This window comes from Gastrolobium bilobum, unplaced genomic scaffold, assembly GCF_033153095.1.
Source record: "Gastrolobium bilobum isolate Gb01-03AN ecotype WA unplaced genomic scaffold, APGP_CSIRO_Gbil_v1 utg3166, whole genome shotgun sequence".
Classification (NCBI taxonomy): Eukaryota; Viridiplantae; Streptophyta; class Magnoliopsida; order Fabales; family Fabaceae; genus Gastrolobium; species Gastrolobium bilobum.
The window spans coordinates 144,965-169,032 of NW_026895608.1; the positions used below are offsets into that span (position 1 = coordinate 144,965).

The window sequence follows — 24,068 nt, forward strand, 5'->3', positions numbered from 1 at the left end:
TCTAAGGCCGAACTTCTGAATTAGAGTCTGAGGCCTTTTTATTAAACGAACTTTTATACAAGTCCAAGCCTGGTTCCAACACGAGCTTTTATTAAACGAGCTCAGACCTTTACGAGCCGAGGCAAAGGCCCCTGGCTCGTTTACCACCCCTATAGAAATAGGCATTCTACCATGTTGACGGGGAAAATTGCTGAATTGTCCAGCAATTTAGGTGGCCTCAAATTGACTGTTTCTAACTTGTCAAGTGTTATAACGAGTTAGGTAATATGAGATTAAATTTTTTTTTCAAGAGTGTTGCATTCAATAATTTGTTGCGAATAACGAGGCCAAAGGGTCGTTGTCCGAGGATATTATGCCCAGGCCGTGATCCTAAACAAATCACGAGGAAAGCGTGCGTATTATTTGATATGATTCATTTAACAAAAACAGTTATTGCGCGTATCAATTTGAATTATTTAATAAAGTTTTTTCCCTTTTTATTTTAAAGTTCATAAAAAAATTATTATATAAAAGAAAATAAATTCAAAATTATTTTATTACCCTTTAACGGGATAAAATTGTTGTAAGAAGGCGAGCAAGTAGTAATTTTTTGATTTGTAAAAGTAAAATATAAAAATCAATGTATAAAAAATTGTAAAATCAAATTTATTTGGTGTACTGTATTTTATCTTATATATTTTTTATTTATAATTTTTTTAAAATTATTTTAGTGAGAAGTATAAATAGAACGTTTCTCTCACAATTTCATCATAATTCCTGAGATTTCTTAAAATTTCTCTATTAGAGTATCTTCTTATTCTTTATTAAAATCTTAAAATTTATAAGATTTGAATTTTTCTTTTAAAATTTATAAAATCCAAATTCGATATAATCTTTTAAAATTTATAAATTTATGAGTAAATACATTTTTTGGTACTCAGCAAATTTTACGATCCCCGTTTTAGAACCTAGCAAATAAAAAGACCCATCGTCGTCCCTAAAAAATTCAAAATGAACCCATTTTAGTCATTGTTTTGAATTATTTAATAAAGTTTTTTCCCTTTTTATTTTAAAGTTCATAAAAAAATTATTATATAAAAGAAAATAAATTCAAAATTATTTTATTACCCTTTAACGGGATAGAATTGTTGTAAGAAGGCGAGCAAGTAGCAATTTTTTGATTTGTAAAAGTAAAATATAAAAATCAATGTATAAAAAATTGTAAAATCAAATTTATTTGGTGTACTGTATTTTATCTTATTGTTTTTAATATTTTTAATTTATAATTTTTTTAAAATTATTTTAGTGAGAAGTATAAATAGAACGTTTCTCTCACAATTTCATCATAATTCCTGAGATTTCTTAAAATTTCTCTATTAGAGTATCTTCTTATTCTTTATTAAAATCTTAAAATTTATAAGATTTGAATTTTTCTTTTAAAATTTATAAAATCCAAATTCGATATAATCTTTTAAAATTTATAAATTTCTGAGTAAATACCTTTTTTGGTATTCAGCAAATTTTACTATCCCCGTTTTAGACCTTAGCAAATAAAAAGACCAATCGTCGTCCCTAAAAAATTCAAAATGAACCAATTTTAGTCATTGTGAGGACTAATATGAGTCCTTTTTGAATTTGTGAGAGACTACAATTTCAACTAAATGGGTCCATTTTGAATTTCTTAGGAACCACAATAGACCTTTTTATTTGTTAAGGACTAAAGCGGGCATAATAAAATTGTCTGAAGACCAAAAAGATATTTTCTCTAAAATTTTTTTTATCTCCAAATCATCTTTTAAAATCTTATTCCATTAGAACCCTTATAGTAATCAAACTTATAGGACTTTTTGGGAAAAATAACAACACGTAGCTTCTATCCTTTCCTTCTATAAAGTGCACCCACCAAACACAACAAATGAGGGAGTGAGTTAGTGACGCAACTAGGAAAAACATACACAACTAAAACTCTTCAAAACAGAGAGAAAGAAAATGGCCTCTTCAATTTGCAGCAAGGCTTTCGCCTCCTTCGACTGCCGTTCCGATTCTGATTTCTTCGAGAGCCTTCGCCACCGCCACTCCACAAACACCACCGCAACGGTGCCGTTTCACCACCTCTCTTCATCTCCTCGAAACTTCCAGCGCCAGCTCAGCACCAAGTCACGCCGCAACTGCAGTAACAATGGCGTCGCACAAATCGTCGCCAACAGTAACAGCAACTCCGCCGCTGCCGCCGCAGCACCTCCGTCTCCGCCGCCGCCGACGACGGACACCGGGGCGGGGTTGAATCAAACTATAAATTCTAAGGAATCCGTTATCGATCGTTATTCATTTTTGAAATGCGATGGAAGCAAAACCATTCATGCTGGTACTTAGTTTTTCTTGTTTTTATCATTAATTTTGAGCTGTATTTCAAGACTCTTTTTAGTTATTTATGAGGGTGATTGAATTATGTTTTGAAAAATAGTTTTTAATTTTTGAACCAAAAAATAACAAAATTCGACTGAAAAGGTGTATTTTGTTAAAAAAGTTTTAAAAAATTACAATTTAAAAAAAAAAAAATTAAAGAACATATTTATATTATTTTTATCTTGTGTTTTGATTTTTAACATAAAAAAAAAATCAAAATACAATCAAATATTTTTTTTATAAAAACAAAATGGCTCTGTATTTTCATATATGCAACTTATTTTTAATAATGTGATCTTTAAAAAATGTTATTAATGATATTTTGGCAAAAGTATCTTTCTAAAATTTTTGGATGAAAGAATTGGCCAGTTAAAAAATAAAAAAAAAAAAATTAAATAACATGGTTCACGTAGATAAAATGTGTCACTCGATGGCATGTGTTGCAGCTCACGGTGTTGGTTAGGAAAGAATTCAGGGGCTTATGAGTTTAAATGGTCTTGTGATTGTGGAACTATTATTGAAAATTAGAATTATGTTTGTGTGGAGATAAAATATATCAAATGTGGTGTCATTGCGTAAATCTCGAGAAATTATGTGAAATAAAAAAAAAATATCTAATTTTCTGAAGTTTTACGATAACGATACTGCTTACGTGGCGCTGATGTGGCATCAGTCCCTTCGGGATCATTGACAGTACTAGTTCTATAAATGACATATTTGACTGCATTATCTTGAAAAAGCTTATCCAATCAACTTTAACTAGATAATTCTTTTACCCAAAAATCCTAGAAGGGTGCTTTAGCCATGATATTTTTTTTACTTAAATATACAAATTAATGCAAATAAAAAAGATTTGAAGCCGATCAACCTTTAATTTGTATATTTATAATAAAATTTTGGAGGCTAAAATAAAATTACTATTTTAGGATCAAATTTTATATTTATTTAAAGAAACATTTTCTGGGTTTTTATTTTTCTATCATTAATCTTGGTCAATAACGTCTATATTTGTGTAATCTTTTTGCATATGACTTTTTAAATATGAAAATGTTTTTATGTTGTTTTTTATTTCTAAATTTTTTTGTCTATATAAATAAAGGGTTTAATGTTGTCCTTTTAAAAAATATAGAATTGTGTCATTTTAAGTGAGAGAAAAACACAAACAATAAAAATTATGGGGAAAAATTGGACAATTTTTTTAATTTAAATTTTAAATAAAAAATATTAATTTGTGTCATTCTATAAATTAATACAAGTTACGTTAAGCCAAAGAAATTTTATTTCGTGTTAGTTAAATATTTCTTTTATCTTTATCATGTTTTAATGTAGTCCTTGATGTATGTTATGTTGTAATGCTCTAAAACTAGCAGAGTTATTTTAAAGTATAAGGACTAAATTTAAATAATTGTTAAGGAATGTGGATAAAAATATAATGTTTTCAAATCATTAGGTGTGGACTAATGGTGAGGGATTATATAATTTGTATTAAATTATATGTCTGACACTGAATACCATAACCAAATATATATATATATATATATATATATATATATATATAACTCTTATTTTTAATCTTACGTTTGAATTTGACTATTTATAATTCAAACTGATGAAGTAATGATAGTAACAAAATAGTGACGACCAAAATAAAAATAGATCCATGAATAGAGACTAATTGGATTTTTTATGTACAATTAAGTTAAAAATAAATGTTTTTGATCGGTCTAGTTCAATATGGGCTGGTCAATATGGACCGGGCCAAATCATATATGGTTGAAGAATGGAGAATTTGGTTGAGGTATAATGCTTCGTGGGCTAATGATGACTGCTATGTGATGAATTAGCGTTGAGCTTTCTTGGCACGATGGTTCTAGCTGGGAGTACCAGCAATGACACTCTGATGCTTAAGTCAGTATCAATGCTAGGTTTATGTTGTATTCTTACTGGAATTAGATTGTTATACCTGTGTGTGTACCCCTTGTTTATATATCAAGTCTTTATGCCGCCTTTGTTAAGCGATATGCCTTCTTATTAGTTGTTCCTGAGCTGCAGACTTATCTGTCTCAGCTGGTGCTTTTCTGGCTATACTCCTATAAAATGACCTACCTTCTTAAAATTGTGGCAAACTGGTGTCTTTGGTGTATTGGCTTATAGCGCGGTGCATCTTGGTTTTATAGGGTTCTTCCTTAGTGCTTAAGTTTATTTAAGGCAGTTTAGGCGCGGTGAGGCCATTACGTCATTAGGTTTTTATGCATGATGGAGACATTGTGCGTTTCTTTGGGCCTGTATGTTTCCAGGCCTTTTTTGGGCTTTAACCCTATATGTTTCAGTTGCCCCCTAACTCATAGCTTTTATATTTTGAAAATAAAATATGTGAGATATGGTAATGTACTTTCGCGCGTTCCTCTTCCATTTGTTTTTGGCGCTTTGGACCATATCTCGCATGTTTTGATCAAAGCACCATCATTAAATGTCATCGTAATTACGTGGGTGTTTAAACAGCAAACGTGTGATGTTTTAAACTTAAATCTTTTTAACTTCTTCACACGTGCCCCCTTTTACCCGTTTCATCCAACACATTTTATTTAATACTCCTTTGGTGACTTTTTGTATTTGTACTGAGTTGCTTAAGTGGAGGGAAAAAAGTTCGAAGATACCCACTTCTGCTGCAATGTGTTCTTCTCCAACATTCTAACTCTGAGTTTTTCTTGGTGACACGTACTACTTTCTCATTTCCTACCAGAAATATAATGCTCAGGTATATTCTGACTTTTTCTCTGCACATTATTTGTTCATGTGTTCTTTCATCTCGTGTTTCTTTCTTTTATCGCGTTAGGGCATGTCTGATAGTTACCAAATTATGCATCTTATCAGAATGGCCGAGACGTCTGACTCTACCAGTCCCCTATCAAAGTCTTTCCCCAGGTCTAGGTCTTTAGGGACTAGAGAGTGGTGGCTGACGGGCAAGGGTATTTCGCCTTGGGAGAAAGCGGAACTTGAAAAGAGTTTCCCTCCCACACTTCGAAGGTATAAGAAAGGATCCTCATCCCGAAACTTAGGACGTAGGATGTCCAAGACTTTGTCTCAACAAAGTTCATCTTCTCTCCCAATGTTTAAAATATCAACGCAGAATAAAATTGCCAATACAATTTTCATCTCGAGTGATTTTAGTCCTAATCCTACTAGGAATTATGATGAGCCTGTAAATGTGAATACCCTAAGTTCTGGAGGCGCGCAATTCTCCTTCTCCCATTGCGTATAAAGAACCAACCGAAAAAAGTCCAAGTCCCTTCCACTGAATGTCATTTATCTCGCAGGATATCCTTATAAGAAACGCAATTTTGAAAAACTGAACCCTTCATTTTTTAGTTCTTCAACTTCTTCTTCTAGCTCTACTAATTCCTCGTCTTCTGATATAGATCTTATATGGCCCAAGATCAAAGAGATTATTGCCAAACACAATGCAGCTGAGAAGAAGAAAAAGCAACGTCAAGATCTTGAGGCAGCAGGGGCAAGTACATCCTGTATTCGCGATGCTGAAAGCTTGGAATGGATGACTAACATTGTGCGAGAGACTACCTCTATTTATAGTTCTTTGGGGGAACTGGAGGAGCTGAAGGCCGTAATCCACTTGGCACAGAACAAAGCGAACGATGATAAATGGGAATTATCGGTGGTTCCCTTGAATAAGTGTGTGTGCTCATCAATTGCCAATAATTCATCCAAGCACTTCCTGATGATGTATGCGTTTTATTTCTTGAACCTTGGAGTGCGACTCCCCTTCTCTCTTTTCATCTGCAAATTACTTGAGCATATTCAAGTAGCTCCCTCACAACTATCTCCCAATGCATGGGATTTTATTAGGGTTTATGAGATGGTGTGTAAAGCTTATAACTTTTTCCAGTCTCTAGAGTCATTTTTGCGTTTATTTAGTTTATTTGGGTCTCGCACTAGTTGGGTGTCTTTTAAGGGAAATGCAAAGTACAAGTTTTATTATTCCTACCAGAGGAAGATTCATAATTGGACAACAAAATACTTTAAGATCTACCCCGAGGGGTTGCTATCCCTTTTTCCTTGGGGAGGAAGACAATGCTCCCCTATTCCCTCTGTACTGGAATAGATACCCATCAGATGAATACAAGTTGAACATATCCTTCGCAGACTTAAATGACTATGAGCAAAAAACAATCACTACTTTGTGTAACATCGCGTGAGAAACATCAGACACAAATTATCTGAGTACCTTCACAATCTTGAATGAATATACCGATGAAAATATTAAAGTCTTCTTGGGTAAATACTTTTTTTAGTTTGTTTTCATAATTACTTACTGTATTGACCTATCTTTCTTTAAGTGTAGCTAATGCGCAGTTTTTGTTTGATGTATCAGATAGTACAATGTCTATAAAATTGAAAACATTGGAAGCTGTAGCCGCAATGAGAGCTGGTGGCAGCGCTAGCCTTGCTGGTACTGTCGCGCCGACCGCTGAGGCTTCGCCAGCAGGTGTAGAATCAAGCCAAGGTGCTCTACATCTTACTTCTCCTGGGCCACAGAATATGACCAATGTGCCATCGCCCAAGAAGAAGAAGGAAACATTGCAATCCTTGAAAGACCAGAAGAGGAAAGCCCCTGAAACAAGTACTGTTTATATGGAGTCAACCTATTTCGAAGGTGACTGGGGTATGGAAGATTGTCGCTATACCAAGGGCAAGGAGGTTTACCCTCAAATTGAGAAGGCATCTATGAATGCTTGGGAAGAGCTATCGCGAAACTGAACATGGCGAATCAACATTTAATGTCTTTGACCGGTATGTATGTCAAAGTAAGTTGTGGGTGTATTGATCCTAATCTTAGAATTTGTCCGTTTTTTGTTAACCTTCTCCTTCGCGTGGCCTGGTGTCCCCTTTTCAGGTACAATGACCTATTTCAAAGAACCAGTCACGAAGATGGAGGGTGAAAAGACCACCATGCTCACTGATTTTCAAAAAGCCAAGAAGAAAGGTGAGGATGACAGGGCAAAGATGGTGCAAGAAGTGAAAGAGCTGAGGGCAAGCAATAAAGAGTTAAGAACACAAAAAAGCAGACTGTCGAATCAGGTTAATGATCTTCGAACCACCATCCATGCCTTAGAGGAAGAGAAGATAATTCTAAATGGTGAAGTAAAAAAGTACTAAGACCTTTTTGAAAATGAGGCTCTTGGTACTTATGCGAATGTCTTGAATCAAGTACGCCGGTTCAACCCAACGGCCAAGCTGGACAATATGCACTACCTGTACTTCGTGAAGGATGGACAATTGATGAAACTAAATCATCATTAACAGGTAGAGTCGGTGGATTTAGTAAGCACAATGGATACGGAAACTCCTCCTCATCCAAAGGCGCCAGAGATCACAGTTGATAACCAAAGAGATGTTGTAGAAGGACCTCAGGACATGTCTATCCAGACCGTTTAGAATATTTTTTGTCAATTTCTCTTCTACATTGTTGTTAATTTTTTTCTATGTTTGTAATATCACATGTTTTGGTCCATGTGACTTTAAACTATTTGTGTTTTATGATAGATAACTTTAGTCTTTAAAATTTGTGTCTTCAATTCTTGTGGTGTCTTCAAGTTTTATGACCAACAAGTAATCTTTGATTTGACCCTTGTAATCTGAGCCCCCTATTGTCGATGCTTTTATGCTTCTTATAAAGCATAAAATATTGCGAATACGCGGGGTGATTTCTAATAGCCCCTAAAAGATAAACTTCATAGCGTCTGATTTAACACAAAGTTTAATAATGTGCTACTTGCATAATTGCGTACCTCATCACCTGATTCTTCATGTAACCAATGCAATCTGAATTAGCGTCTTACATTGAAGTGGAAGTTTGAACCCATCAAGTCTTTTACTTTCCGCATTATATGCGCAGTGGAAGTTCTGATCAATTAAGACTTCCTTCGTCCTGCGCAATTTTAGGCTTTGTCGTGTCTTCCAGGCTAATTACCCTTTGCAGCTTTTTTGTCTCTGAAGTTTTAACCAGTTAAGGTTTTACCTTCCTTAATCTCTTCGTGGAAATTTTAACGAGTTAAAGTTTTACCTTCCTCCTTCTCCATCTTGGAAGTTTTAACCAGTTAAGGTTTTACCCTTCTTAATCTTCGTCATAGAAGTTTTAACCAATTAAGCTTTTACCTTCCTTAATCTTCTATTTGGAAGTTTGAACCAGTTAAGGTTTTACCCTCCCATTTTTTCTTCTTTGAAATTTTAACCAATTAAGGTTTTACCTTCCTTAATCTTCTATTTGGAAGTTTTAACCAGTTAAGATTTTACCCTCCTCTTTCTTCTTCTTGGAAGTTTTAACTAGTTAAGGTTTTACCTTTCTCAATCTTCTATTTGGAAGTTTTAACCAAATAAAGTTTTACCCTCCTTTTTCTTCTTCTATTTGGGCAATGGAGGTTTTAACCAGTTAAGGTTTTACCCTCCATTTTCGTTGTCTTTTTGCGCGATGAGCGAATGTATGTAGAAAATAGTATGAGTGTTGGAATAAACCTGTAAACTTTATTGCACAAAGTAACGATAAGAACGACACATAGTACATATAACGAATCATAAACTTAGCTATAAAATAATTTAAGCTTTTCTGCATTCCATGTTCGTGGAATCAGGAGTCCAGACAATGTTTAAATGATGTATGCGCCCTTCTCGGTCTTTCTTCTAATGCGATAAAGCCCTTCCCAATTAGCTGCCAGTTTACCTTGTCTTGCGTTTTTGTTACCAATATCTGCCCTGCGAAGGATTAAATCTCCCACATTGAAACTACGCTTAATGATCTTCATATTATAGCGCGCTGCAACTCTTTGTTTCAATGCAGCTCCTTTGATATGCGAATTTCATCGATTGTGTCTAATTTGTGTAATAACGCCTAAGAATTACTCTCCTCATTTGCATACAAATTTCTCCATGATGGCTCTCTTATCTCGACTGGAATCATTGCTTCACTCCCATATACCATGCAAAATGGAGTTTAACCTGTGGTTGAGTGATGAGTAGTCCCATAACCCCATAACACATAGTCTAAATGCTCTGACCAATCTCCTTTTGCTGCCTCCAACCCTCTTTCCAGTCTTCGCTTTAAAACCATGTTCGCAGCTTTAACCAAGCCATTGATTTGTGGGTGTTCAACTGAAGCATACATGTGCTTAATCTGTAAATCTTGAAGGATTTGATTGAATCTTTTGTCCACAAACTGCGCTCCATTATCAGTAATAATGGAATGAGGGACACCAAATCGACATATTATCTTGCGATAAAAGAATCTGCGATTTTTGCTGGCAGATATAGTAGCCAATGCCTCAGCTTCAATCCACTTAGTAAAATAATCAATTGCTACTACCAGCCACTTAACTCCTCCTACCGCAACTGAAAATGGTCCTAATAAATCAATGCCCCATTGGTAAAATGGCCAAGGGGATATTAGCGAAGATAATTCCTCTGGAGGAGCGTGATGCAAATATGCAGGCTCTTGGCATTTTAAATAATAACGCACATGTTTCTTGGAGTCTACCTTTGTTGTAGGCCAGAAATATTACGTGCAAAGTAACTTTCTTAATAAGGATTTGCCCCCCAGGTGGTGACCACTGATTTCTTCATGAACCTCGACAATAACATATTGTGCTTGTTGTGGGTTTAAGCATTTCAACATTGGGGAAGAAAACCCTTTCCTGTACAACTGAATATTGATGACGGTATAAAATGAAGCACTTCGTGCTAACTTTTTAGCTAAACCTAAGTCAGATGGCGTTTCTCTTTTAGTTAGTTAATTCCAAATTGGAGTCATCCAATCCGTTGCAGCATCTGGGTGTAGCTCTTCATCATCAATCATATGCTCCGCGCGATGAGAAGGACGAGCCCTTCATTTAGTGATAGACATCACTATACTTGGGTTAGGTACACTTTGTTGAATGACAGACCTATTATTCCCAGGGCCTTTTGTACTGGCAAGTTTAGATAAAATATCTGCCCTAGCATTCTTTTCACGTAGAATATCTTCAATCTTAAAATTTTCAAAATCAACTAGTAACAAACGTACCTTATCCAAATATTTTGCCATCAGGACCTCCTTTGTTGGTAAGTTCCTTGCACTTGCGCCACTACCAATTGTGAATCACTCTTTAAGATTACTATTGTTGCACCCAGGTCTTTTTCCATTGCCAATCCTGCTAAGACTGCCTCATATTCAGCTTGATTATTTGAAGCCTTGAAACCAAATTGGATAGAGTGTTCAACGGTGATGCCTTGAGGACTTTAAACAATAACTCCAGATCCACTTTCTTTAAGATTAGAAGATCCATCTACAAAGATTATCCAGTCGCATACTGATTGAGAACCTTCTGAGTGTGTCATTTCAACAAGGAAGTCAACTAACACTTGTGCCTTAATTGCCTAGCGCGGTTCATAAATGATGTCATACTCTGATAATTCAATAGACCAAGTGATCATTCGTCCTGCCAGATCAGGTTGACGTAAGATCTGTTTAAGAGGTTGGTTAGCTCTGACTTTGATTGAGTGTCCTTGGAAATAATGACGCAATATGCGAGATGTTATAATGAGTGCAAATGCTACTTTCTCAATCTGTTGGTAGCACAATTCTGGTCCTTGAAGGGCTTTACTGACGAAATAAATTGGTTGTTGACCATTTATGTCTTCTGGTAACAATATCCAGCTGATGGCCTTATTGCTAACAGAAAGATAAACACTAATGTTTCATCAAGTTGTGGTCTTACCAACACCGGAGGGTTAGCTAAGTGTTTCTTTATCGCAACAAACCCGCTTCGCATTCTGGAGTCCAATCGAAAACAGTTTGCTTGCGCAATAATTTGAACATGGGTAACGATTTTTGTGCTGAAGCAGACAGAAACCGAGTCAAAGATGTTATTTGTCCAGTCAATTGTTGTAACTCGTTGATATTCTGAGGACTAGTCATGTCTAGAACTGCTCTACATTTGTCAGAATTTTCCTCTATTCCTCGATGTGTCAACATGAATCCCAAGAATTTTCCAACGGGGACTCCAAACGTGCATTTTGCTGGATTAAGTCGTAGCTTATACTTGTGCAATTGTTGAAATACCTGCTCTAAGTCTTATGGATGTTGTGAGACTGTTGTAGTCTTGACAATCATATTATCAATATAAACTTCCAGCATTTGACCGATTTGTTGACTGAAGACTTTATTCATCATACGCTGATAGGTTGCGCTTGCATTTTTAAGACCAAAGGGCATCATGTTGTAACAGTATGATTGTCACTTTTTTAAGACTTTGTTGTTTTTCAGGAGAGATCTTACGCTTCTTCTGCACGATTGATTTTGCTTGTGGATCAACAGTGAGGTGGTGACAAATGACATCTGGATCTATCCCTAGGATATCGGTTGTTGTCCAAGCAAAAAGATCTTTGTTTTTCAACAATATTGCTATCCATGAATTTTTGTCAGTCCCCTGCAAATGTGGATCAGTCTTGGTAACATTCTCAGGCAGTGGGCCGAGTTGAAGATCTTCTGATTCGCCATCAGGTTGTGGCCGCACATCGTGCAAATCCTCGAGCATATCTAAATCAGTTATATTGATAGACGTTTTTCCTTTAACATCATGACGAATGGCAGATTTATTGTTCACATTTAAGTTGGTGTTATAAAATTTACGCGCTACCTTTTGGTCACCTCTAATGGAAATAATAGTGCCAGAAGGATCTCTGAACTTCATTAAAAGATGTGGCATTGATATGATTGCGCCCAAAGCGCCAATGGTTCGGCGTCCCAGAATTGCATTATACGTTGAAGCGCAGTCAATGACATAAAAACATACCTTAGTAGTACGTCCAAGAGGCATAATCCCAAAAGTTACCAATATTTCAATGGTACCTTTAGGTTGTACACATTTGCCATAAAAACCAAGCAAGTCTATACATCCTGGGATTAAATGTTTTTCTAGGATATTCATTGCGCGAAAGGCATCCTAAAAAATTATATCAGCAGAACTACCACTATCTATCAAAAGGTGTTTTACCTGAAGATTTGTCATGCAAGATGAAATTACTAGTGGATCATCATGGCCAGGAATGATATCGTGGTAGTCTTCTTCGACGAAATTAATTGATTGAAAATTAAGACGAGACATATAAGGATGCCCATGATTATTAACTGTCACGACAACTTTTAGATGTCGCTTGCGTTGCGAGCTAGTATCTCCTCCTCCAACTATTCCTCCAGCGATGGTGGCTAACACTCCAGCGGCATTATTGGGCAGTTGTGGGGATCTCTATAGTGCCGCCTGTTGTTCATGATGTCTATCTCTTGTTGATACTCCCTCCTGTCTTCCAGTGCGCTCGTAATGCACATTCCTGTCATTGTTATTTCTAGAATAATTATAACCGCCTCTCAGATGGATCCTTTGACTGCCATGATTCCTATCATCACCAGGGCTTCTATCCCACCTCCTTCCAGACTTATAATCTTTGCAAGTAGAAATAAATTCTTTAATTTTTCCATCTCTGATAAGTATTTCAATAGTATTTTTTAAATCGAAGAACTCATCTGTAGTGTGACCAGTATCATCATGAAACTCGCAAAACTTAGTTTCATCGTGTCATCCGTTCTTTTTTAGTGGTGGGGGTTTTTAAACACGAACATAACCGGCTTGAAATACTTTTTTAAGAATTCTCCTGCGCAACGTATCTAAAGGAGTGTAATTTTCAAACTTTTCCCACTTTCTCTTTTTGCGAAACCGTCGTCGAAAATCTTTGTGAAAATCCTTTTCAAAATTATAACCTTCTGGTTTTATTCCAGGAATGTCCTGAGAACGCTTATAATCTTCCAAATTTATAAATTTTTCATATCGTGCTCTGAGGTCCTCTAGACTGCATGGACGATGTTTGGCCAACAACATAGAGAACGGACCCTCCAACAATCCTTCGATGATGAGATACAAAGTAACTTGAGGGTCTAAATCCTTCACCAAGAGTGTTTCATCAAAAAACTTGTTGAGGTAATCGCGTAAAGTTTCGCGCGTTCCTTGCCTGACTGGTTTTAAGGGATGAGTGGATTTGTACTGCGCTTTACTAGTGGCAAACCGTATAAGGAATTGGCTGGTGAGATCCTCCCAACTTTGAATTGAATTAGTCGGCAAAGCCGAATACCATCTGAGTGTAATTTCTTTTAAAGTCGTTGGGAATAGTCTGCATGCTACTGGGTCGGCAACATCTTGAGTCATCTTGTTGGTTTGGAATTATTCCAAATGTTCTTGTGGGTTTCCTTTTCCATTATACCTTTCTGTTGTAATTTTCACGTCTCTGCGAATTAGAATGTTCATGACATGGGAGGTAAAAGGATGCAGAACTCGAAAAACTGTTTTAGAGTTTCCCTGAGAATTCTCAAGTATTTCTTTTTCTTCTTCACCTTTTTTACTTTGACCTGAGGGTCCAGGATCTTTCTTTGAGTATTCATGCCCTGCCTCACTTTCACCAGAGTTTTCAAGATCTTTATTAGTTTCTTTTTCCAGCTTTTTTTCTTTTTCTTTGGCCTTTTGTAATTTTTTCAATTGAGTCAAGTCTCGATTCTGCTGGGCAGTTTTGCTGGGTGATGAGTTTGAGCAAGTGTTGGGTGGTAGGTGGATTTTCTTTGTGTGCAGAAATTGGTGCAACAGAGGAAGTAGATTTTTCCCGCGAGGCTGGTGTTTCTTTATGCTTTCCCTTGGAGCCGTTCTGGGATTTCTTTCTTGTATCAACCATGTTTTTAAGATTTGTGAAAGAGTGGGTTTTAACGATTGCTAATCCCCACAGACGACGCCAACGATCGGTCTAGTTCAATATGGGCTGGCCAATATGGACTAGGCCAAATCATACACGGTTGAAGAATGCAGAATTTGGTTGAGGTTTAATGCTTCGTGGGCTGATGATGATTGTTATGTGATGAATTAGCATTGAGCTTTCTTGGCACGATGGTTCTAGCTGAGGGGTACCTGCAATGACACTCCGATGCTTAAGTCAGTATAAATGCTAGGTTTATGTTGTATTCTTACTGGAATTAGATTGTTATACCTGGGTGTGTACCCCTTGCTTATATAACAAGTCTTTATGCCGCATTTGGTAGGCGGTATGCCTTCTGATTGGCTGTTCCTGGGCTACAGACTTATCTGTCTCAGCTGGTGCCTTTCTGGCTATACTTCTATAAAATGGACTACCTTCTTAGAGTAGTGGCAAGCTAGAGCTGTCTTTCTTGTGTTGGCTTATAGCGTGGTGGATCTTGGTTCTATAGGGTTCTTCCTTAGTGCTTAAGTTTATTTAAGGCGGTTTAGGCGCGATGAGGCCATTGTACCATTAGGTCCTTATGCACGATGGAGACATTGCGCGTTTCTTCGGGCCTGTATGTTTCCGGGCTTTAACCCTTTATGGGCCTTATGCAGATCAGTTTTGTTGAAAGATAAAAAATATATCTTAATCTTTCATGTTTAGATGGAATATCAAATAAGTAACATTTCAAAAATATTTTGACAACTTCTGTAAAAAGGAATTTTTGAGAAGCATAAATATTTACTTTTTAGTAACTCATTCAAACAAAAGTATTTTTTTTTTATCAAAATAATTGCATCCAAACGAGACTTGTGTAGTAGATGGATTAATAAATTTCTTTTAGTGGCAAATCCTTGGTAATTATGCGAATTAAATTGGCTGTCATTGTTAACTAAGTTTTTAACTATGCAGCTGAGAGATCAGGTAGGGGCAGTGTAACTGATGCAATTACTACCCCTGTAGTGAATGCTTCTGCCTACTTCTTCAAAAAGACCTCTGATCTGATTGATTACAAGGTACTCTTCTCTTGGAGCATTTTATTAAAATTTATTCATCTAATGCATGAAATTCAGAAATTGTCATGAGAAGGAATAAGTGGGAAAAATGTGAAAATTGCTAAAAGACACAAATATGACATGGGCCTATAGTTGTTGCTAGGGTCAATACAAATAATGCATTGTTTCTTTAATCATCTTTATTTTTTTTTGTTTTTTTTCAAGGAGAAACGCCAATTTAGTTTTGAATATGGGAGATATGGAAACCCAACGACAGTGGTTTTAGAAGAGAAGATGAGGTTTGTGTTTGATTTCATTCTCTTTACATTCTAAAATGTTCTTCTATATACGTTTCATTAAATGTGTAGCACATAAGTTATAGTGTTTAAATTACAATTCAAGTGCTAGACAGTGATATAATTCACATAGCTGATGTGGTGTACATATTCAATGGGACAGAACAAGAGAAAGAGATTTTTATTGCTGACACTTAAGAATTTCCCTACATGATTGTTATGATCATGGATACTTAAAGAGTCTTTTCTGAAGCAGTGTACTAGAGGGTGCTGAATCAACTTTGTTCCTGGCATCTGGGATGTGTACTAGCACGGTTATGTTGATGGCACTGGTTCCAGCTGGTGGACATATTGTGACCACCACAGATTGCTATAGGAGAACCAGAATATTCATTGGGAACGTGCTTCCAAAGATGGGAATCACGGTATATATGATTTACTTTGGGTTTTTATAGTATTTTGTTTTATCTGAAACTGCTACTTTTGTTGTTATGTTTCTTCAGGTGACTAGGATTTCGTGAACTTACTTAAAGAGTGTATTTAAATTTAGATTAGCTTGTTTTAATTTTTTTAAGAGCGGCTAATGGTTATAAACTCATTAAAATTTTCACTTTGCTGAATAGGCCACTATAATTGATCCTGCTGATGTTGGTGCCTTGGAACGTGCATTGGAACAGAACAATGTCAGTGGTGGAGAGAGTAATTGGTTTCTTTTTGTGAAGTTTCTCTTTTGATTTCTTTGGAAATAATGAATAGTATTGAGTTCATATGATATGGTATATTATATACATGTGTGCAGGTTTCATTATTCTTCACTGAGACTCCTACCAATCCATTTCAAAGATGTGTTGACATTAAACTTGTTTCAGAGCTTTGTCACAAAAAAGGGGCTTTGGTGTGCATTGATGGTACATTTGCCACACCTATAAACCAAAAGGCCCTTGCCCTTGGAGCTGATCTTGTTGTGAACTCTGCAACAAAATACATTGCTGGACATCATGATGTAAGTTTGTGTGACCAATGGTGGACTTGTGTTATGAAAAAAATAATGTTTAGAAACATTAAAATGTTTGGCAATTGAAGTTGGTTTTGTATTGGATTGTTGGATTGTATATATTTTTTCACTTGTTAAATCAAAATTCATGAAAAGAATCACTTGTTAAGCACTTGTTTGCCGAAATATTAATCTACATTTCAATCATTGATAGTTAAACTTTAAGGAACCATTTTTTTTTTTACCTATGTTTCAGGTCCTTGCTGGTTGCATAAGTGGTTCAGAGAAGTTGATATCACAAGTGCGTAGTTTGCATTTCATTTTGGGTGGTACACTTAGCCCGGTGAGTCATTTCTACAGAGCTATGCCCTGCCTTTGTTGATATATGTAAGCTAAGTCTTTCTATGGAAGGATATACATAAATTGATTTGTTATGCCGCAATAATAACAGAATTCAGCATACCTAGTCCTTAGAGGAATGAAAACGCTGCATCTTCGTGTACGGCAAGAGAATTCATCAGCAATGAAAGCAGCCAAAATTTTGGAGGCACATCCTAAGGTACCAAGGGAATTGATACATACGATGTCTTGTCTCATCCCCTTACTTGTTTGAAACATTTTGAATGGTATTGTATATATAAGTGGTAAAGCTATTCCTGTGTGATTGAAAGGTCACATGTTCAAATGTGAAAAATATTGTATTTGCAATTATACAAGGATAAGACTGCGTATAAGAATTGCTCTCATCCCAGCCTTGTTAGTTGGAATGTAATGGGGAGTTTTCTTTTTATTTTATTGTACATATAAGTGGCATGATGGATAAATGATAGAAGTAACAATATGCTTGCGTGATGGAAACTGGCCTATTCTGAAATTTTGATGTTTCGAGCACTTAATTTTAAATGTAAATTCCTTCTTTGTCTGTTGTGAGCTTGTATATTTGTTTATTGAGGTAGGATATTCTTACTACTAATTTTTTCTATTACTACTTCACTATCACTCTAATTATCATTGAATTCAAAAATAGTTTTTCTTTTCTCTCTCGTCGTTCAACTTTTCCTTTAATCCAATGGTGATTAAAGTGGTAGTAGAAAAAATTGGTAATAAAAATATCCTATCTCATTTATTTATACTATTGTTGTTGTTACTTTTTTTTCTTTTTCTTGCGAGGGTTTTAAAATGAAAATGTGAGGCTCAACATCTCATGTAAATTGGTTTTACTTACATGGTGTTATTGGCAGGTGAAGAGCGTCTACTATCCAGGTTTGCCAAGTCATCCTGAGCATGAGCTTGCCAAGAGACAGATGACTGGTTTTGGTGGTGTTGTCTGTTTTGAAGTATGATTTGCTATTCCATTGTGGTTGCTACCAGTTGTCATTTTCATTCTAAGTATGTTGTTGATCTTATTATTTTTGCCAATTCTGATAGTTCTGAATATTGATAATCATGCAGATTGATGGAGATATAATGAAAACTATAGAATTTGTTGATTCGTTGAAAATCCCATATATTGCTCCATCCTTTGGTGGCTGTGAGAGCGTTGTGAATCAGCCTGCTATCATGTCTTATTGGTACTTGCTCAAATTCCTTGTCATATTTATGCATGATTTAATATTAAAAAGACTAAGTGAAGACCGTATAAATGAAATGACTTATTAATCTAAAGCTTTAAAGTTTTGAGTTGAGACGCGACGTCGAAATAACTTATGTGGTGGATTATATTAATATTTATGTATTTTGCAACAGGGATCTTCCTCGGTCAGAAAGAGCAAAGTATAAAATTTATGACAACTTGGTTCGCTTCTGCTTTGGAGTTGAAGACTATGAAGATTTGGAGGAAGATATCCTGCAGGCTCTGGAAGCTATATAGGCCGTAATAACCTACCTTTGTTTTATTGTTTGTTAAGTCCTTTTTCTTGTTATTGCGTCCGGTGTAATCAATTGAATTTTGATCATTAAATGTTCTATTGGGGCTTTAAGTTATGATGAATTGCTGAAACCTCCATTTGATGTTTGATCATAAATAAAGGGACGCTGTTGATTAAGTCAATTGTTAATGGGAGTTGATTACATACTTTTCGTGTTTAGATTTTCGTCAAAGAATCTTGTTTAGACCTCAAAGTTTTTCTTGGTCTTCAAAAGAAATTTTGCCATAAAATCCAAATTGTTTGGCATGCCTTTCCAGAATTCACAAAAAGGCACTAAAGCATTTTATGATAAAACATTCTAAATTTAATCCAGTAAGCTGCAAATTGAACTATTAGTATTAAAAGAAGAAAAAAAATTATATTGAGTCAAATTGAAATGAGTAAGCCAGCTAGGGTGCTAAATAAGTCAGGGGCCTTTGCCTCAGCTCATGAAGGCCTGAACTTACATGTCTAAAATTAATTGGTGGACCCAGATTTGGACTTGTATAAAAGTTCGTTCAATAAAAAGGCCTCAAGCTCCAATCCAAAAGTTCGGCCTTAGATCCTCTCAAGCTTGCCTAATATATTATTATTTTTAATTATTTTTTTTAATTTTTGTGATAGCTCTCAATCTTCTCAATTCATTTCATCTTATTTTATTAATTAAACAGACTTTTTAAATGATTTTATATTATATTATGCTATTTGGATATACATTAAATTTAAGAATATTTATGGAATTACTAGTGCTGTTGATTTTGTTTGGATAAATTTTTGTTGTCTTATTTTTTGTAAACAGGCTAACAGGCTAAACAAAGTTTTTACTTTTTGTAAATGAGTAAGGCCACAGACTGATATTATATTCGTAACAGGTAACAGGCTAAGGTCAGTCTGACACATTTGAACACAGGCTCAGCCCGTTAAAACTAAAGTTCGGCTCGGCTCGTTAACACCCCTAAAGCCAGGTGATGAATAATATTTCATGATTAAACTCTTAACTCAATGCCGAAGCACATATACTTTAATTTTTCGAAAAAGAGGACCACACCCCAACAGTTATATTCTATCCACAACTTCTGTATACAAAGGCTCTAATACTAATCATTGACAACAAGATCCAACCATTGCAAGCAATAATTAAAAAAGTTTTATAATATTGTTGTGGACTATTTCTTAACGGGTCACATTCATGTAGCTCATGTAACTAGTGCATGAGGCTCATTAATTTAGATCATTCTGGAATGAGTGTGTTCTGGATGGCCCGAGTACTGGGGCGGCCCAACTACACAGGCCCAACCCTCAGCTGGCCCAATCACTCAAGCCCAGCCTCAGTCTTGCCCCACGTCAGCCCTTAGGGCTGACCTGGACCCCCTCAACCCCCAACGTAGCAGCAGGCCCAAGGCATACACCAAAATGTCCCATCTTGGAACGCTAACCGTTGAAGGCGACTACGACAGAAACCACAAAGGGAAACTCCCCCTTTGCCCGGCGCTGACACCGCCAGAGTGCAGAGGGCGCAACACTGCCACAATGACAGCGCCAACACGCCTAACACTGCACCACGGGAGTAAATCCCAAGGAGAGTTGACCTCTCCCTCACCAAGCCGCTCCATTTCCCTTATAAATAGCCCTCCTGGGCACACCTTAGAGGTATCTTTTATGTATTGTTGTTATGCCCCTTTACTTCCAAGTCATACTCTTGTTATTAATCTGCCATTGCTATTAGCTTGCTTGCCTCTTGGAACTATACCTACTAGTCTGGTCATTACCTCGCCTAGTGGTATAATCCATATAGTAACATTACCCTATAGGGTACATAGTGGGCTCACAGAACCTAACGATACATTGGCGCCGTCTGTGGGAAACTATAAACTTCTATTCCCATTCTCCTACCAAAGATCCACAAGACGTGTTTTACGTTTTGGTAACAAACATGGTTGTCACAACCAGAAGAGCAGAACAAACCAGGGCTGTTACACCTGACGGTCATGTACAAACAATACATTCAAACTCCCCGCCATCGATGCATTCAGCCCCAGCCGAGAGACCCCCCGGCGAGATGCTCCAGCCAGTACTACAATCTGTCGGTCCACAAATGCAAGCAGTCGAACCCAGGATAGCACAGTTGAACTATCACGCACCTATGCGTGAAATGCAAGGAGAAAACTTGATACAAGACCAACCCCCGCCACCAGGAGTTCGTTTTGGAATGCCTCTTCACACTTTTGCCCCACCAGTCATTCCCGTCCCATGAGCCCATCGTCCACTACCAGCCTAAAGTCTACCAGTAGCCATGCACAACGATTACCGAGCACCGATGGTCACCCCGTTCCCTATGGGACCATACGCCTATTTCCCTCAGCTTTACCCAACTGGTTTTCCTTTCCAAGGTTATGCTGCCCAACCCCAAAATCCGGCTGTTCCACTACACCAAGTGTCCTATCAAAACCAGGGTCAGCAACCATATGCCGCCCAACAACCTTTCAATCATGCCCCAGCCCTCTCCTACTTCGTTGAAGCTCCTCAACCGTAATCGGACCAGCCCCCCTGAAACAACAACCTACGAGTCACGCCAGCTCATACGTAAGGGCGCAACAAACCCCTGACTGATATCCTCCGATTAACTCCCATACCCCTTGGTTTCAAAGGACCCTCCAATATCACCACATATGTCGAAGACGCCGATCCTTTTGAATGGATCCAGAAGTTTGAGGCGGCCATGACTCTCCATGGTGAAACCGACCTCCTCATGTGCAGGACCTTCCCCACGCTACTTGGGGGACGAGCCTTAACATGGTACACCACTCTACCGACTGGTAGTATCGCTTCATGGGATGAGTTGGCGAGCAAGTTTCAGTCTCACTTTGCAACCAGTCACCCTGTGCCGAAATCCGTCCACTCTCTAGAAAAAGTACGCCAACAGCAAGGCGAGTCCCTCAGGTCCTTTTTAGACCGCTTTGATAAGGAGGCCCTACAAGTGCAAGGCCTGAACCCAAAAGTAAAGGTACATATACTTCTTTCGGGTTTGCGGCAAGGTGCGTTCGCGTACGAGCTTGCCCGCCACGAGATCACTGACCTGGAAGAAGTCAAGAGGGTGGCCCAGGAGTACATGCGAATCTAAGAGTACAAAGGAAGTCGAGTCGATGACGCCCACGGTCAAGAAAAGGCACTCAGTAAACAAAAGAACCAAATGGAAGAAAGTAAGAAAGGAAACAAACCAGCCAAATATTCAAACCGCCCTCCCGGGCGTGATACATCAGGTCGTCAGACACACGCCGTCCTGCAAACGGAGTATAAGGAAGAATCCAAGAACACCCAACAGTCTCAGAACCCGCCTAAAGAAAACATCATGTACTGCAAGTTCCATCGCAGCAACGGTCATAACACTGAGCAGTGCAGGCACCTCAAAGACGAAATCGATGAACTCATCAAAAGCGGAGTATATAGGCGAGGAGGAGACGGCTCACGCCCTTCAGGAGCAGGGAGGCGATATCGAGAGCGCAGCAAATCGCCTGAAATAAGAAGAACGTGTCAATCTGGATCCAGACCCTCCTACAATCGTGACAGGAGAGAAGATTCCCCCAGGAATCACAGAGCGCAAGCAAGTCCAAACCGCAGAGCAAGGCGTGAAGAAATAGACGAAGATTCAGCCGCGGTGAAGCACGGAGTGATCAACATGATTTCAGGCGGGCTGAGCGGAGGAGGAGAGATTGCGAACGCCAGAAAGAAACACTTGAAGCAGTGTCTGGCGGTCGCTGGCAAAGTGATCAGCAAAGCAAGGCACAGTCCTAGTCCAACAAGGCCTCAAATTGTTTGGGACGCCAGCGATTTAGGCGATGTCCTCCCAGGACATGACGATCCGCTCGTCATTCAAGCTATAATCGCCAACTTCGGCGTTAATCGCGTTTTTGTTGACCACGGTAGCTCAGCCGACATTTTGTTTTTACCATGCTTTAAAGCGTTAGGGTTCACTGTTGATAGTTTAACTCCGGTTACAGGTGAACTCTCAGGTTTCAATGCTACCACAACAAAGCCACTGGGATTGATTACCTTGCAGCTTTCACTTGGAACACCACCCACCTCACAATCCGCAGACATCCAGTTTTTGGTGCTCGACACCCCATCAGCTTACAACGCCATTCTTGGTAGAAGGATGTTTGCTGCCTTCGAGGCCAGCATTTCACACCCCCACTTGGCAATGAAGTTCGTTGCCCGGGACAACAAAGTCGCCACAGTGCAAGGAGACCAGACGATAGCCCGAATGGCGCATGGCGAATGTGCGTTGATTACACCGACCTAAACAAAGTCTGTCCAAAGGATGCTTACCCTTTTCCTAGCATCGATCAGTTGGTTGACAACGCGTCCGGATTCAAAATGCTATCATTCATGGACGCATACTCTGGTTATAATCAGATCCCACTTCTAGAAGAAGACCAAGACAAAACGGCGTTCATCACTCAGAACACCAATTATTGTTATACAATGATGCCTTTCGGTCTAAAAAATGCTGGGGCCACTTACCAAAGGATGATGAATGAAGTATTCAGAGACCTGATTGGCAATTGCATCGAAGTATACATCGATGACATGATCGCTAAATCAAGAACGTCGGAACAACATTTGGTTGATCTACAAGGTGTTTTTGAAAGACTCAGAAAATTCAACATGCGCTTGAATCCAAGCAAATGCGCCTTCGGAGTTCCCGCGGGCAAATTCCTAGGCTTTATGCTCACTGAGAGAGGCATTGGGGTCAATCCTGATAAGTGCAAGGCGGTGATTGAAATGCGAAGCTCGCAAGCAATCAAGGAAGTTCAACAACTCACAGGAAGGTTAGTAGCTCTCACTCGTTTTTTGGCCAATTCGGCTCACAAATCGCTCCCTCTTTTTGGCTTACTCAAAAAAGGAACCGCCTTTCGGTGGTCGGAAGAATGTGAGAACGCCTTCCAGGAATTCAAAAGGGCGCTCACTTGTCCACCAGTGCTCGCCAAACCAGACGATGGAGAAATGCTTTATTTGTATCTTGTCGTAGGTACCGAGGCGATCAGTGCAGCCCTTGTCAAAGAATCAAAGGAAGACAAAAGGCAGTATATTTCATCAGCAAGGTTCTACAAGAAGCAGAGCTTCGATACCAACAGGTGGAAAAAGTAGCTTTAACGCTTATCTTTGCCGCACGGCGTTTAAGACCGTACTTCCAATGCCATCCAATCACCGTCAGGACCAACCAACCAATCCGCCAAGTCCTGCACAAGCCAGACTTGGCGGGAAGAATGATGTCGTGGGCAATCGAGTTGTCCGAGTATCAGATCACCTATGAGCCTAGAACTGCCATCAAAGCTCAAGCACTCACTGACTTCATTGCAGAAATGACGCAACTTTCCCCGCCCAAGAACCAAGCCATGGGAACACCGTTATCAGAAATATGGAAACTATACGTAGATGGCTCATCAAACGCCAAAGGCTCCGGTGCTGGGATGATAATAGAAAATCTGGATGGCGTGGCTATCGAACATTCTTTATCGTTTGAATTCAGCACCACAAATAACCAAGCAGAATATGAGGCCATGATAGCTGGTCTGATCCAAGCAAAGGAAATGGGGGCCAACCGCCTCAAAGTCTTTAGTGACTCCCAGCTGGTGACATTTCAGATCTCCGGCGAGTACCAAGCCAA

At 38.1% G+C, this 24,068-nt stretch overlaps 3 protein-coding genes across 3 annotated transcripts; all 3 read left to right on the top strand.

Moving 5' to 3' along the window:
• Window positions 1-1,968: 1,968 nt before the first annotated feature.
• Window positions 1,969-18,363, top strand: LOC133284230 (cystathionine gamma-synthase 1, chloroplastic-like). The gene is made up of 11 exons (XM_061481229.1): window positions 1,969-2,344; window positions 15,121-15,224; window positions 15,429-15,502; window positions 15,756-15,924; window positions 16,123-16,182; window positions 16,299-16,502; window positions 16,750-16,836; window positions 16,945-17,052; window positions 17,735-17,830; window positions 17,946-18,064; window positions 18,240-18,363. The coding sequence occupies exons 1-11, from the start codon at window positions 1,969-1,971 to the stop codon at window positions 18,361-18,363; spliced, it is 1,521 nt and encodes a 506-aa protein (XP_061337213.1).
• A 2,756-nt stretch (window positions 18,364-21,119) lies between these two features.
• LOC133284289 (uncharacterized) lies at window positions 21,120-21,521 on the top strand. The gene has a single exon (XM_061481292.1). It carries the CDS (start codon window positions 21,120-21,122, stop codon window positions 21,519-21,521), a length of 402 nt encoding a protein of 133 aa, XP_061337276.1.
• Window positions 21,522-21,590: 69 nt separating this feature from the next.
• LOC133284300 (uncharacterized) lies at window positions 21,591-22,700 on the top strand. Its single transcript, XM_061481302.1, has one exon. The coding sequence runs from the start codon at window positions 21,591-21,593 to the stop codon at window positions 22,698-22,700; it is 1,110 nt and encodes a 369-aa protein (XP_061337286.1).
• The last annotated feature ends 1,368 nt before the right edge of the window (window positions 22,701-24,068 follow it).